Source organism: Taudactylus pleione, unplaced genomic scaffold (assembly GCF_031769625.1).
Source record: "Taudactylus pleione unplaced genomic scaffold, aTauple2 ptg000250l, whole genome shotgun sequence".
Classification (NCBI taxonomy): Eukaryota; Metazoa; Chordata; class Amphibia; order Anura; family Myobatrachidae; genus Taudactylus; species Taudactylus pleione.
The window spans coordinates 11,446,974-11,461,344 of NW_028284652.1; the positions used below are offsets into that span (position 1 = coordinate 11,446,974).

The 14,371-nt window shown below is 43.4% G+C and overlaps 1 protein-coding gene across 1 annotated transcript; it reads right to left on the reverse strand.

Annotated features, from left to right (window-relative positions):
- Positions 1-5,774: 5,774 nt before the first annotated feature.
- LRRN4CL (LRRN4 C-terminal like) lies at positions 5,775-12,255 on the reverse strand. Its single transcript, XM_088480157.1, has 2 exons — positions 12,061-12,255; positions 5,775-7,837 (listed from the first exon to the last, which is right to left on the reverse strand). The coding sequence occupies exon 2, from the start codon at positions 7,835-7,837 to the stop codon at positions 6,929-6,931; it is 909 nt and encodes a 302-aa protein (XP_088336283.1). The 5' UTR covers positions 12,061-12,255; the 3' UTR covers positions 5,775-6,928.
- Between the last annotated feature and the right edge of the window lie 2,116 nt (positions 12,256-14,371).

Here is a 14,371-nt window from a genome sequence, read left to right on the forward strand (position 1 = left end):
AATAATTATGTGTCAGGCTCTAACATTAAAGAAATGTTAAGTATTCTTCTACATACATCACAGAGATAGGGAAAGAGTGGGAAAACAGGGAAGACGGGATAGAAAGGAGCAGCGGATAACTGTGGCAGCAGCTGGTCTCAAGAAAGAACTTAGGCCCTCATTCAGAGGCGCTCGCAAGAAGCTTCTGAATGAGGGCGGCCTTTTGTATTTTTAAGTGTGGCCTCTTGGTCACTAGCTAAACTGTGGGTTACCACCCACAGCTTTAGCGACCGGCCAGGTTGCGAGCGCTCAGCGATTGCGACCGGGTCTGAATGATGGCCATAGTGAGTAAGTGGTAACGGGGAATGGGAGCAAACTGCAGGTGATGCAGGGGCGATAAAACTTCAGGTGGGATGAGGTGCTGGGGGTAAGTATAGGGCAAGGGCAACACCCCCTTGCCCTATACTTACCTAAGCAGTAGTGCATGCATTGGTGGAGTGCTCACAGCATTGCAGCGAAGGGGGTGGGGGTGGACTGAGTGAGACTCAGGTATTCCGTCCCCTCTCCTCCCCCTCTTAGCACCTCTGAGATGAAGTGTAGTTGTAGAAACATAGGCCCTCATTCAGAGGCGGTCGCAAGAAGCGAGCGTTCGCTCTGGATGAGGGCGGCCGCTTGTTTTTTTAAGTGCGGCCTCCTGGTCACTAGCTAAGCTGTGGGTTACCACCCACAGCTTTAGCGACCGACCAGGTTGATGGTCGCGATGGTCAAGACCATCGCGACCATCGGGGCTTGCGAAGAGACTCTAAGGTTGGGTCTCGGCACCCGCTAGTACCAGGGAGCTTCCTGCTCTGGTCGAGCAGGACGCTCCCCACTGCTGATGTCAGTGCGGCCGCCAACACAAAACGGCAGGCATTCCTTAAGGAACGCCATCATTTGTGAAACCACCCCCCCCGCCCCGCCTACAAAACGGGGCGAGCTGTCGATCAACATCGACAGCCTCCCCTTTTGTAGTGAGCTCCGGAGTCTGAATGAGGACCATAGTTACAAGTCACGCATTGTGAATATACCAGGGATCCCAAACCTTGCAAAAGGCCTCAATTGTATCGTGTAGGTCAACCGCTGTATAAATCACAGACCAGAGAAAGTGTGTATAAAATCTGGGAAAGTTGCAGTTGATCACGATGGTTTATTATGTTACATCATTTCATTTTTTTGTAATAAGTAAGAAAGTGGTATTTGTTCCTATCTCAGCTTAGGTAAAAGTAAATGAGTAAATGAAAAGGAGCAGCGTTAAAGGAACTTGTATCTCAGCCATTAAGAGGCAGATTCAATTACTTGTGTGATGTTGTCATCAGCTCCATAGGGTGCAAGCAGAATCAACTTCCATGAGATAACATGCAAAGCCTTTCTGAAGGTGCCCATCCACTAGCAGACATGAAAACGACTGCATGATTACTACATTGTAATCGTGCAGTCATTTGTCAGTCTGTGATGAGCCTGCACTGAACGAGCAGTCATTCAGTGCAGGCTCATCAATCATCTGCAAACATGCTCAATCTGACGTTATCGTCAGGTTGTCCAGCATGTATGATAGATGTCTAAATGACCAACGGGCACACGCATCGCTGGTCATTTTAGACATTTTTGCAAACGATTTATGAACGATTGAACAATATAATCGCTCAACTTAATCGTCTAGTGGATGGGCACCTTAAGCTACTTTGACCCCTAATGCTGGGTGCACACTTGGAGATACATTGCTCGTTATACCGACGAGTGATATATCGTGTGAGCATCGGCGGGTGTATATACCTGATATGTCTGTGAACTATGTTGTTCACAGACATATCAGGCCGACCCTGCAGCACAGATGATGCCGTTATATATCGGCATGTGTGTCCGGGTGAGCTGCTGACCGCCGGTACACTAGCTGACACTGGCATCTCAACTGGGCCGGCAAATTTTAATGCCCACCCAGTGACAATGGCAGCCCAGACATATCGAGTGGCAGATTAATAAGTGTGTATAGCTTACCAATTGGCACTCTGACGATGGATTGGCCTGCTGACCGATACGTCGTCTAACTGTGTACCCAGCATAAATGTCTTAAAAAGACACCTGGGTTCAAAAGGAGCTTCTGTTACTATAATTGTGGTTGACGAAGATGAATATCAATAGTAGAAAAGTGGGTCACATATAGAATACTAACTGAATTCTATCCTTACCTTTCCATAAGAATAACATATACTCAAAACATAAATTTTTACAACCTCTAACCTAGATTTAGGTTTAGCCTAGTTCATGCCTAAATCCTAATTCTAAACCTAGATCACAATTTTTGGGCATATTTATCAACAAATACTTGTGGGATATCCCGGGCTGTAACTAGGGGTGTGCGACAGAGTGCACGGGCTCTGTGGGCGGCACCATCACTGCCCCACGGCCTTTGCTTCTGGCTATCAGCCTGGATCGCTTGTACGGTGCTGTCCAGAGCATCCTGTGCACATAAACAGAGCAGGTCCAGCACAGTCGCCCCATCATCGGATTTGTACATAAACCATTGGGTTTGCGCACAAATCCGAATCAGGCACTCTGTAGGCAAGAAATAAAACCATCGACCCCACAGCTAGCATCGATGGTGGAGATTCAGATTGTTTCCAGCCATTGATGGTGAAATCCTTGACCATCATTCGGTAGCTATCAATGGTTTCTAGCCACTGATGATCCTTATGTCTACTAAGAACCAGGAGCATATACTACTATTTACGCATGGCTTCAACGTGACACATATACTGTTCTCTTTCCACAAAACTGGTACATATAGGCATACTGACCTTACTGAGCTGTACACATTTTCAGATATGCTCAGCTCTACAAGCTGGAAAAGATACATGTTTTCTTCTGGAGCATTTTATGACTGCGTTCTTATTACAAAATGCACCCAACTTTACATTGGCCACTCATGTTTTACAGTGCTCTACCTGATTCTCAAAGAGATGTCTTTTTGTTAATATATTTCCATGTAATACAAATTAGGAATTTTGGAATACACAAACACCTTTTACAACATCATGTCTATATATAGGCAGTTCTCAAAGTGAGATAATAAATGTTTCTGACAGGTGGAGCCTGTGAGTTAGGACACACTGGCATTTGTATATACTGTACTCACAGAAAGTCACAGACGTAGTAGCCAAGGTTATGTGCTGCAGCCATAGGATACTATTTGGGTATTTTCATAACCAATACTTAGGCTAGAATAGAAATAGACTACTCTTCCAAAGCCAAAGTATCGACAATAAAGCTAGCTAGGTAACTGGCAAAAGGTGGCAAGTTGGGGGATTTAATACTTGCTCTCTTGTGCATTACATTTTATTTAATGAATTTAATGTGAATGAAATGTATTGAGGTCAATGGCGTGACTTCTAATAAACTACCAAACAAAAATAAAATGCTAGCTAACAACCTCTTGTACAACACGTTTGTCTCTGACATGTGGTTTTGTTGGCAAATAAAAAACCAGTGTGTACCCAGCCTAATGGTGCATACACACGATCAGATTTTTTCTTCAGATATGGACGATAACGATTTAAAAATCGTTCAGTCGTTCATATCTGAAGGAAAATCGTTCATATCTGACATGCCTGAACGATGGACGATCAACGATGCGCGTTCCCGTTTGTCAGATAACGATATCTGACATCTGATGGGTTTGCAGTCAGACTTGGACGATTCCATTCATTTTAATGCAGTCAAAAATCGTTCAATCGTTCAAATCGTTCAAAACTTTGGTCAAATCGTTCAAATCGTTCAGATCGTTTAATCGTTCAATCGTTCATCTGACAAATCTGACAAGTCTGACAAATCTGACCGTGTGTACGCTCCATAAAGCTGCATACACACAACGATTTTGTTACCAACGATTTTATGAACGATTTTCTGTCAGATTATCTGTCAGATTTTTTTAAAGTGTAATGAACGATTTTTATGAACTACATACGATTTTTGCATATTCCCTTAATGAAAATCGTTGAGTTGACAAGTCTGACTGATCTACAAACTACAAACATGAACGCGCATGAACGATTATCTTTCATCGTTTGACTCAGAAAGTGAACGATTTTTTCAAACGATTATCGTTAAACGATATCGTTTAATGATAATCGTTCAAAAAATCGTTGTGTGTGTATGCAGCTTTAGTGTTTCTTTTAGCTTGTTTTTAACAATGTGCATTTTTGCAGATAGTGCAATACATCTGTATGTATTCTTAACATATAATTACTTTAGCATAATTGTAAAAAACAATGTAAATGTAATAGTGTGCAATAGCTCCAAACCATATTCAGCAAGTATTATATAGGTCAGCTTTTAGTTCAACTGTAGAGTAATAGGAACTCCATAGCTATAAGAACCACATTCTTTTCTTATGTGCTAGCTGAGTTAATAACATTGCACATCTAGAACACGTGAGCTAGCTTACATAGAGGAGCTCACAACCTCTTCTTATGCATCAGGTAATTGGCACAATACACTTGACTGCTTCTGCCTTTCCTATCTCACCACCACACAACAGTAGAATTTTGGTTTTGTAGTTCTGTTCACTGGACTGATGGACACCAGAGAATATACCTAATCAGTACATTGCAACTGTTTACAGGAGGAACGACTAGGTTGGAAGAGCATGAAGGAATGGCACAAAGAAGTCCAGAAGCTTAGGCCTCCTTGAGAGGCTAGGCACAATGAATAAAGCTGCATACACACACAACGATTTTGTTACCAACGATTTTATGAACGATTTTCTGTCAGATTATCTGTCAGATTTTTTAAAGTGTAATGAACGATTTTTATGAACGACAAACGATTTTTGCGTATTCCCTTACTGAAAATCGTTGAGTTGACAATCTGACTAAACTACAAACGTGAACGCGCATGAACGATGATTTTTCATCGTTTGACTCAGAAAGTGAACGATTTTTTTCAAACAATATCGTTTAACGATAATCGTTCAAAAAATCGTTGTGTGTGTATGCAGCTTTAATAATAAAGGCCCTGATTCAGACCCACTCGCGAGCGGCTGTCCGCTCGCAAGTGGGTCGATGTTCTGCACTGAGCATGCGCACGACGGAGGGAGCTCCGTCGTGCGCATGCGCCAGACGCGACGAGCGAAGGACTTTCCTTCGCTCGTTGTGTCTGATCAAGGGGCGTGCTGTCGATGTTGATTGACAGCACGCCCCCTTTGGTGGGCGTGCCGGGGGCATGCCTCCCGTCAGAAGCCGGCCCACTGACATCACTAGTGATGTCAGTGGGAGTGATTTTGGCTCTGATAGAGCCAAAATCACTCCGGGCCTTGTGGTTGAAAACCTCAACCGCAGGCGCCGGCTCGCAGTTTCGATGGTCGCGATGGTCACGACCATCGCGGCCATCAAACTGCACGCTCGTATAGGCTGTGGGTGGTGACCCACAGCTATACGAGCGTCCAGGAGGACGCTCCATAGTTATGGAGGACGGCCCTCATTCAGAGCGTGCGCTCTGCTCAGAGCGTATGGCTCTGAATGAGGGCCAAAATCAGTAGGAGTAGTAACAGAACCAGTGAACTAGCTAACTTTTGTATTTTGGAGGTTTTCATTTGCAAATATTGTTTCATTATGCATGGTATTATGTCATATTTGGGATAATACTAATTTATTTAGTCATCCTTTAGATGAAAAGGAAAAACAATCTGTAAAAATAAATGTTAAGAACAGTTATAGTATTAAATAAACAATGCACTTGTCAATCAAAATGAAGGGTAAAAATCATATAAAAATAAAATTTATTAGAATAAATATAAGCACTCACAGAACTGTATTTAGTTTCTACATTCATATCTGTTCTCTTCTCATTCATTTGACTGAAGTCTCACTCTGCACTCTCGTATGTGCCCCATGCACTGAACTCAATACACCAAGGACCTGATTCAGACTTGCTCGCTAGGATGCGATCGCTCGTAGCTGGCCGATTTTTGCATTCTGCGCATGCGTATGCATCACATTGCGCGTGCGCGAACCACTGCGAAAGATCGGGAAGCGCTCGCTCGCCCAGCATAGACAGCCCAGTTGAATGAGTGACAGGAGAGGCCATTCGTGGGTGATAACAAGGGCAGGCCACTGGAAACGGGGGAGTGGAGGTACGAACGCAGGCGTGCCTGAGTGTTTCAAGGCATGCATAATTAACAGGCAGCATCATTGTACACGTCACATGGTTGTATTTCACACTGAAGTGATCGCAGTGCTTGCGGCCAGGTATAGTCAAGCGCTGCGAGCACATCCAATGTTGCACAAAGTACCAATGTTTTCATGCACTTCCTGGAGATGACGTACGCAAGTGGCAGGGGCGTTTCTAGAGCGGAGGGGGCCCGTGTGCAGTCTCCGACACGGGCCCCCTCCTCTCTGCCCGGTGGCCGGCAGCGCACTGAGCTGTGCGCGGCCAGCACCGGAGTTATAGACTCTGGGCACTAGAGTGTGCCCAGAGTCTATAGTGTATGCACAGGTAACCGGGAAAATGGCCGCGGTGGCCATTTTCTCTGTACTGTGCATGCGCAAACTACAGGGAAAATGGCCACCGTGGCCATTTTCCAGTCGTTTCATAGCGCCGAACCCCCTCGCCGTTGTGGGACTCCGGAGAGGTAAGTAAGATTATGGGTGCGGTGCGGGGCCCCCCTGGACCCAGGGGCCTGTGTTCCCCGCACACCCTGCACCCATTATAGATACGCCCCTGGCAAGTGGGCATCTTATGAATGGCTGGTGGGTGTCTGCATACACAAAGCGATCGCTCGCCAAGACATAGTGTGCATGCTAATGCCTTGCTGTGCGATCATCTGCCTTGCTGGACGTGCGCAGAATTTGCATACGCTGGGAGCGAGCGATCGCATCTAGCAAGCGGCTCTGAATCAGGCCCCAAGTCTGCGCTTTCACAACTGGTCGGCACTCTCTGCCTTATAGAAGTGGTTTGGTATTCCCATTTCTTCCTCTAAAGCTGCCTTCCTTTTCCTGCCCCTCTCTCTTATCCAAAACCAGCTGCCTAGAACAATTAACAGCCCTGCCAGTGCTGCCAGTCCCAATCCCACCCCTAGATAAATGTGCGAGTCCTTGGAGAGAGTGTTGTGGAGATTCCTGCAAGAACCTGTCATACTGCCCTCTGGTCCCTTGTCTTCCTCGTCAACTGCTGCAGGGCTTTCACCAGCCTCATTAAATGCCACTACACACACTGTGTAATAAGTATCAGGAAGGAGATTTTCAATGGAGTAGGAACGATATGAGGCATTAAGGACTGGGCCCTTTTCAATTGGACCTTGTGGTCCCCCATATAACACCCTATAACCACGCACAGTGGACAGAGGGGAGCACCAGTTCACAGACAACTTTCCTTCAGCCAGGAGAACCTGACCAAGACGAGGAGGGTCTGGTTTCGTTTTTGGTCCATTTATTCCTGGGCAAAGACATCTGCCACCTGCCTTCCTTTGGATCTCCTCACATGTGGGCGACAGATGCTCACAGCGATCATACGGGCAGGGGCTGCTAGGAGCAGGTGCAGATTCACTGACTTTTGTCTCTTCATCATCTCCATCATCATCATAATAGTAATCATCTGGTCCACTAGTAACGTACAGAATCCGCTCCGGGGTACTTTGGTGACTTTGCGTGACCTTGACGTACTGGGTGGCAGAGTGTTGGCTATTTTTCAGAGATGGGGCAATAGTGGTGGAAGAGTTGAAGTTGCTGCCCTCTTGTGGCTCTCTGGGATTTCCACTGGCAAGTACTAGGGCACCTGTGGTAAAAAAACAGAAGGGCAGAAACAGGGACAGGAGAGGAGGAACCATCTGGATATGGAAATGGGCAGGGAAATAATGGAGAGTATACAGAGGAAGAGGATATATGATTAGCAGATAAAGGAGATAATAGAGTAAGAGAAGCAAGAGATGGAAGAGAGAAGCGTGATCAGTACATTAATTTAATTGGCCTTAATAATGGTAACATTTTTAAGTTCAACAATAAGGAGGGCACTCCCATTCACAAAATAGAAAAAAAAATATTTATTCATTTGTATGGAAAAAGAACCATAAGTTTTCACCACAATATTAATACATAACACAAAAAAAACAGAGAAAGAATTCTTCATCACCACCCAGTTTTATTTTCTATTTTATGAATGGGAGTGCCCACCTTATTGTGGAACTATTTTTTGGCCGGATGGATATCATGCTGGCCTTTTGGGAGTAAGCACCTCAGAAGTTGCACAGATTTAAGAGGAGTGCAGACAACTTGTTGGATATATATATATATATATATATATATATACATACATACATACATACACACATACACACACATATCATTTAGTTTGGCACTCAGATATAATAATGTCATCCATCTTGGTGCCAATCCTCTTAACACTAATATAAAAGTGTGTAAACGAAAGACATCTAGGTCGGCACTCATAGGCTTTTGGACGAATATATAATAAATAAATTGCTGCTATCCATGGAAATGTGGATGGCACCAGTTTACTTTTAATACATTAATTGAAAGCCTATGAGTGCTGTCCTATATGTCTTTTGTTTACAGAAACCACGACTATAATCTATTATATGTGGATATAATGAACAAAAATTATTTAGCTTAACCATGCACAATGCTGAGGACCGTCATCATCATAATACCTCATACCTGCAAATGCCTCTGATTCAGACCATTCACAAACAGATATATAAATGTTGCTCCTCAAATTGATCAATATAATATAGCAAAGTAGTTTTATCACCTCCAATTTTATTTAGGACACATACCGATCACAGTGTCAAATTACTCTGGGCCTGATTCAGACCCGCTCGCTAGATGCGGCCGCTTGCTCCCAGCGTATGGAAATTCAGGTGACGTCAAGGCAGGTGCTTACATGGCAAGGCATAAGCACTCCCACTATTTGTTGGCGTGCGATCATTTTGTGTTTACAGACGCCCACCAGCCTGTTTAGCCGCCCACTAGCGAACGTCATCTCCAGGAAGTATATACAACCATCGGTACATCGGGTTGAGTGTACCCTACCGCAAGCACTGTGAGCACTTCAGTGTATGATTCAACCAGGTGACGTGTACTATGACGCTGCCTGTTAATTATGCATGCCTCTGAAATGGCGTTGAAACACTCAGGCAAGCATGCGTCCACAACTCCACTCCCCCGTTACTACTGCCCTGCCCCTGTTACCACCCACAAATGGCCTCTCCTGTCACTCATTGCACTGGGCTGTCTTTGCAGGACGAGCGAGCGCATCCCGATCGCTCATACTAGTTTGCGCACGCGCACCTCAAAGTATACGCATGCGCACATTAGCAAACATCGCCAGCAACGAGTGATCGTTTGCCTCGAGCAGGTCTGAATCAGGTCCTCTGTCTTTGGCCTTGTGCTTTTATATGCTCACAGAGTATCTCAGTGACATCTGATATAGTATTATTTCCTTTACATATGCATAGTGTGGTAATGTCATATTGGCTGTAGTAGGGACCTCATTCAGAGCCGGACGCTATTTGCGCTCGCTCGTTCAGAAAAAAGGGGTGGCTATTCAAATGAACCATTCGCACTTTGCGGTCTGTTCACGCCTCTAGGTCTGAACGAGCGTACAAAACTTGCGGTCGTTTTCTGGAAAACTATGCCCCCTGGCCGCTCGCTTCCCACGTCATGTCCGCTATTTATTAGATTAATCGAGTACATCGACCAGCGTATGAACTGCTCACTATTCTTGTGGTTGGTTTTTCCTACCGCAATCTTGCGAGCAGTTCTGACTATAAAATAACCCAGTGACGTGGTCAATGACGCTGCTGTATTAATTATGCACACCCATAAAACGCCCGTTTTGACCTTTAAGCACGCCTGCGTTCGGATCTCCACTCCCCGTTTTCAAGCACCTTCCCCTGTTACCACCCACATACGCCTCCTCCTGTCACTGAAAATAGCAGGCATTCGCTATTTAGCGAACAAATGATTTTTGGCTGCACTGACTGGTTCGTGCATGCGTATTACGATCTGTACGCATGCGCAGTTGTGCAAACATCGCTCGGAGCGAACGAGCGGCCGCTTACGAGCGGCTCTGAATCAGGCCCTATGTTCCTTGTATAGAAGCAGGTTCTGCTGAATGTCAGCATTTGCAAACATGACACGTGGTATAATAAGGTAAAGCAGCCAATTTCTCTCCTGCTACCCTTAAACTGCAGGTCCCCCATTTTCTGCCCGTGGTGCGGTGAGTCACAGGTCATGTGTAAGTTATACCATGGAGGCCTGGAATCCCAGCCATATATTTATAAGCCATCTCATGCAGCAACATGTCTGAATGTGCAAACACTCCAGGTGTTATTTTTATTTTTTTAAATCTGTCCTATTATTCCCAAAGTATATGTAAATGCTTCAATGAATTAACAGAAATTGTAATATTTATAGTTCATGTAATATCTTGTTCTTAAGTTTATTTAAGAATAAAGTTTGCGATCGAACAACACTGCATAATATGTTTTCACTGACTAAAAATAAAATATAATACATTTCCCTAAAATGAAATACTAAAGCTGGGCATACACGTCCAGATAAAATGCCTGTCAGACCGAGAGACATTTTGGGGATATTTACTAAGCAGTGTTAGGAGACAGAGTGAAAAGTGATAAGGTGCCAGCCAATCAGCTCCTAACTGTCATCTCACAGGCTGTGTTTGAAAAATGACAGTTGGGAGCTGATTGGCTGGCACCTTATCACTTTTCACTCTGTCTCCTAACATTGCTTAGGAAATAGACCCCTTTATCTGGAAGCCTGCCAGCCGCAGATGTCCGCGGCATACACTGTGAGATTTCTCACAGTATATTAGCCCAACATCTGCGCTCCGCCCCGGGGGGAGGAGACGTTTCCCTGTTCCTTCCATGGGAAGGAATACAGGAAATGTCTGTCTGTCGGCCGCGGCTGGGCATACACTGCCCGATGCGGCCGACATTGTACTCAAATATCGCATCGGATGAGCATGATGGTCAATCCGGCATGCCCGACCGAGCGACATTTAACCCTCGGTCGCCCGCACACACTCTACAATTATCGGGGCAATCCGTGGATATCGGGCAGATTGTCCCGATAATTGTAGCGTGTATGGCCAGCATAAGAGGTATATTTATAGTACTAAAGCACATGTTCTCAAACTCGGTCCTCAGGACCCCAAACAGTGCATGTTTTCTAGATCTCCTCAAATAATCGCAAGTGAAATAATTAGCTCCACCTCTGGATCTTTTAAAATGTATCAGCGAGTAACGAATACACCTGGGCACCTACTGGGTGACCTGCAAAACGTGAGCTGTGAGCCCAGACCAGTTTTGTGTTAGACAGGATTTTTCTCTGCTTTCTGACATTCATAAAGCAAGTTACCGTGGAGAAGCACCTGCTCAGAGCATCACCATACTATTATACAGTATGGTGAGTGTGATTCATGAAAGAACGGAAAACTCAGCTTTTATGGCTACATCGCATTCGCCATCACAGGATGGCAAAGTGTGGATTTCATGTATGAAAAGGACAAGGAACCTGCATGTCCTTGTGCCAGGTCCTGTACTCAGTTGTTGCTCTGCCCCTTGGTTCCCAGGAGCCATAGCGGCCATGGGACCTTCAAAGACTCAGGCGAGCCGCCAGGCGCATGTGCAAATAAGACTTCATAGTGGCGCATGCACAGAACGGAAACAGGAAAAAGGGTACATGAATCGCTACTTATCTAAGCTATAGACCACATCGCACTGATGCGATCTATAGTGATAGGTAACAATTCTGTACCGCACATCTTTATGAATAGACCCCACATACTCACACACCTTAGTAGCAGACAGCAATTGTTACTCATACACTGCATACGAGAGGCAGCTTTCATCAGCTATACAATAAAGACAGCTCTCACCCACAGTCTGTAACACCACCTATGTCTTGTCCACATATTGTCCTCTAATCCGCATGCTACAGTTTTCTCAGTAATGTGCCTTGTTATCACTTGTCATGACATAAAAAGGTCTAATACAAGGCTCTTACTTACCTTTCAGTACAAGATAACCTTTATGGACTCTTTTTCATTGACTCATCTTCCATATACACCTGAGCTGTTCTGTATGATTTCTCAGGAAACACTGAAAAGCTCTTTATATTAGTCCAGGTTATGATGTCATTGCTGAGTGCTATCCTGAATCACAGGCTAAGTATGTGGGAGTGAGGAGTGACTGGAAGGAGTGTGGGCTGCACACAAGCCAGAGAGAGGAAATGGAAATATATAGGAGGAAGAAAGTAGCTTAGCTCTCCCATGTGTATAAGTAATGTGATCTTACAGCATAAGGTGTGTTCTTTGTAATTCCTTCCCTTAGGGTACATCTTATCTTATTATGAGATTTACATTCTGCTGCTCCATCTGTATTCACAGAACGCTAACAGCCTGCGTGTGCAGTTATCTCCAATTTCAGTGACAAACCTCACACACGGTTGTGCCCTTATATTAAGGCTGAATAGAAAAAACTGAATTCTCCATAGAGAAGTCCTAAAGGGGGGGGGGGCAGGGTGTTTAAGGGGATACACCTCAAAAGCTATTGGAGGTACCGGACTGAAATTTGACACGGGCAGAACTGTCGCTCGGTGCTGCGTGCAAAGTTTCAGGGCACAAACATAAAAAATGAGGATTTGGGAGTAATATAAAGCTGTCACTTTTTTCTGACATTCTCAATTAGGACCACTTTTCTGCTGTTCTCTATGGGGGATTTTTGGGAAGGCATAACTCAGGGTGGGGGGCGAATTTAGACTTGGGGTTTGTTATATTAGGTAGCTATTGTTCCAGAATAGGGCCTTTTGGGCTTCAGGTCATTGAGAAAGTTACAGTTTTTAAACTATTACCTCACAAATCCGCCATTATTGTTACCTTATGTGATGTAGGAAATTAATTATATAAGTAAAATAAAATATACTTGAACATTAGGATTGAAAGGGAAAGTGTTTAAATTAATATACCATTAATGATTGAATGTGGTTTACACCATAGTGAATAGTATATATTTCGTATCAAGGAGTTCATCTGTGTTTGTATGTATATATGTGTCAAATAGGGAATTACTGTACATCAAATCTAGCACTGTTGTTTGGACGGTTTTAACAAGTTTTCCTGTTTATGTCATAAATAATGGAATGGCCATTAGTATGCACAGGTGTGTAATCATAAAACCAGTTCATCCATTGTCCAGGCTTAATATCAAGAGGTAACATCTATTGATGCTATCACCTTAGGCAAAACAGCTCTGTTCACACATCAAATAATCAAAGGTAAATCTTTTGATGAATAAACAAATACCACATTTTATGACACCATGGTTGTTTGAGCAGAAATATCCAACCTGGGCCATGATTTACAACCCCTTGGAGTTTCACTGGCTAACCTGTAATTATCTGCCACATTGGACAGAATGGGACATGGCAAAATGGCATGTAAAGATTTTGGGATAAAAGACAGCACTGGAAGTACAGCTTAGTTAGTTGGAGGAGAGAACAGGGAGAGAGAAGTTGAAGGAGGAGAGAGGTCAGCACAATGTAACACAGAGTCCAGAAGAACATAAAGTTTGTGCAGGAGGAAGTACGGTAACTAATAATACTTGCAAGTATATAATCTATGTTATTAATTGTCTAAGTTTGTTAATTGTTTATTAAGTTTTATGTCTTAGGAAGCATAAATATACTAGTATATATGTCACTACTGTGTATATCTCATTCTGTATAATTTGAATTGCCTATAAATAAATATCAGAAATCAGAGCTTGAACTTCACGTCTGAACTCACTGGAATCATAATTAATTCATACGTATGCATGTATTTGCAAATATATATATATATATAAAACGTATGTTAATTGAACCTTATCTATATTTATAATATCTTTATAAATATAGTAAAGAAATAATATTATTGGAGTCTCATCTTCAATGATTGGCACCCATGATATAAATATATAAAATATAGAAACGATTCCTCATCAATAATTGGCAACCACGAAGGGACGTGTTAGATTCCGGTATCTGATTGTAATATTTATATTAAGCAGTAGCACATGCTGTAAGCTAGCTACCAAATTCGCAGAATCACAGTGGGGATATATTTAAGCATAATAATTATAAGACTTGTTATCATTGTGTTTATCTTATCTTGTATTTTGTATACCTGTAATTGATGTATTAGTGAAATAGAGCTGGTTATAAAAGTATATGATACCTTATCAATATTTGGCACCAGACATGGAAATATTCTATATTCTGTTTTAACTAAATACAATAGTTATTTAGAGCAGCGTAAGGCTATAAGCTGGCTGGCAAACTAT

Coding starts and splice junctions, on each gene's coding strand:
- LRRN4CL (XM_088480157.1), bottom strand. CDS start 7,837: ATGGTTCCTCCTCTCCTGTCCCTGTTTCTGCCCTTCTGTTTTTTTACC.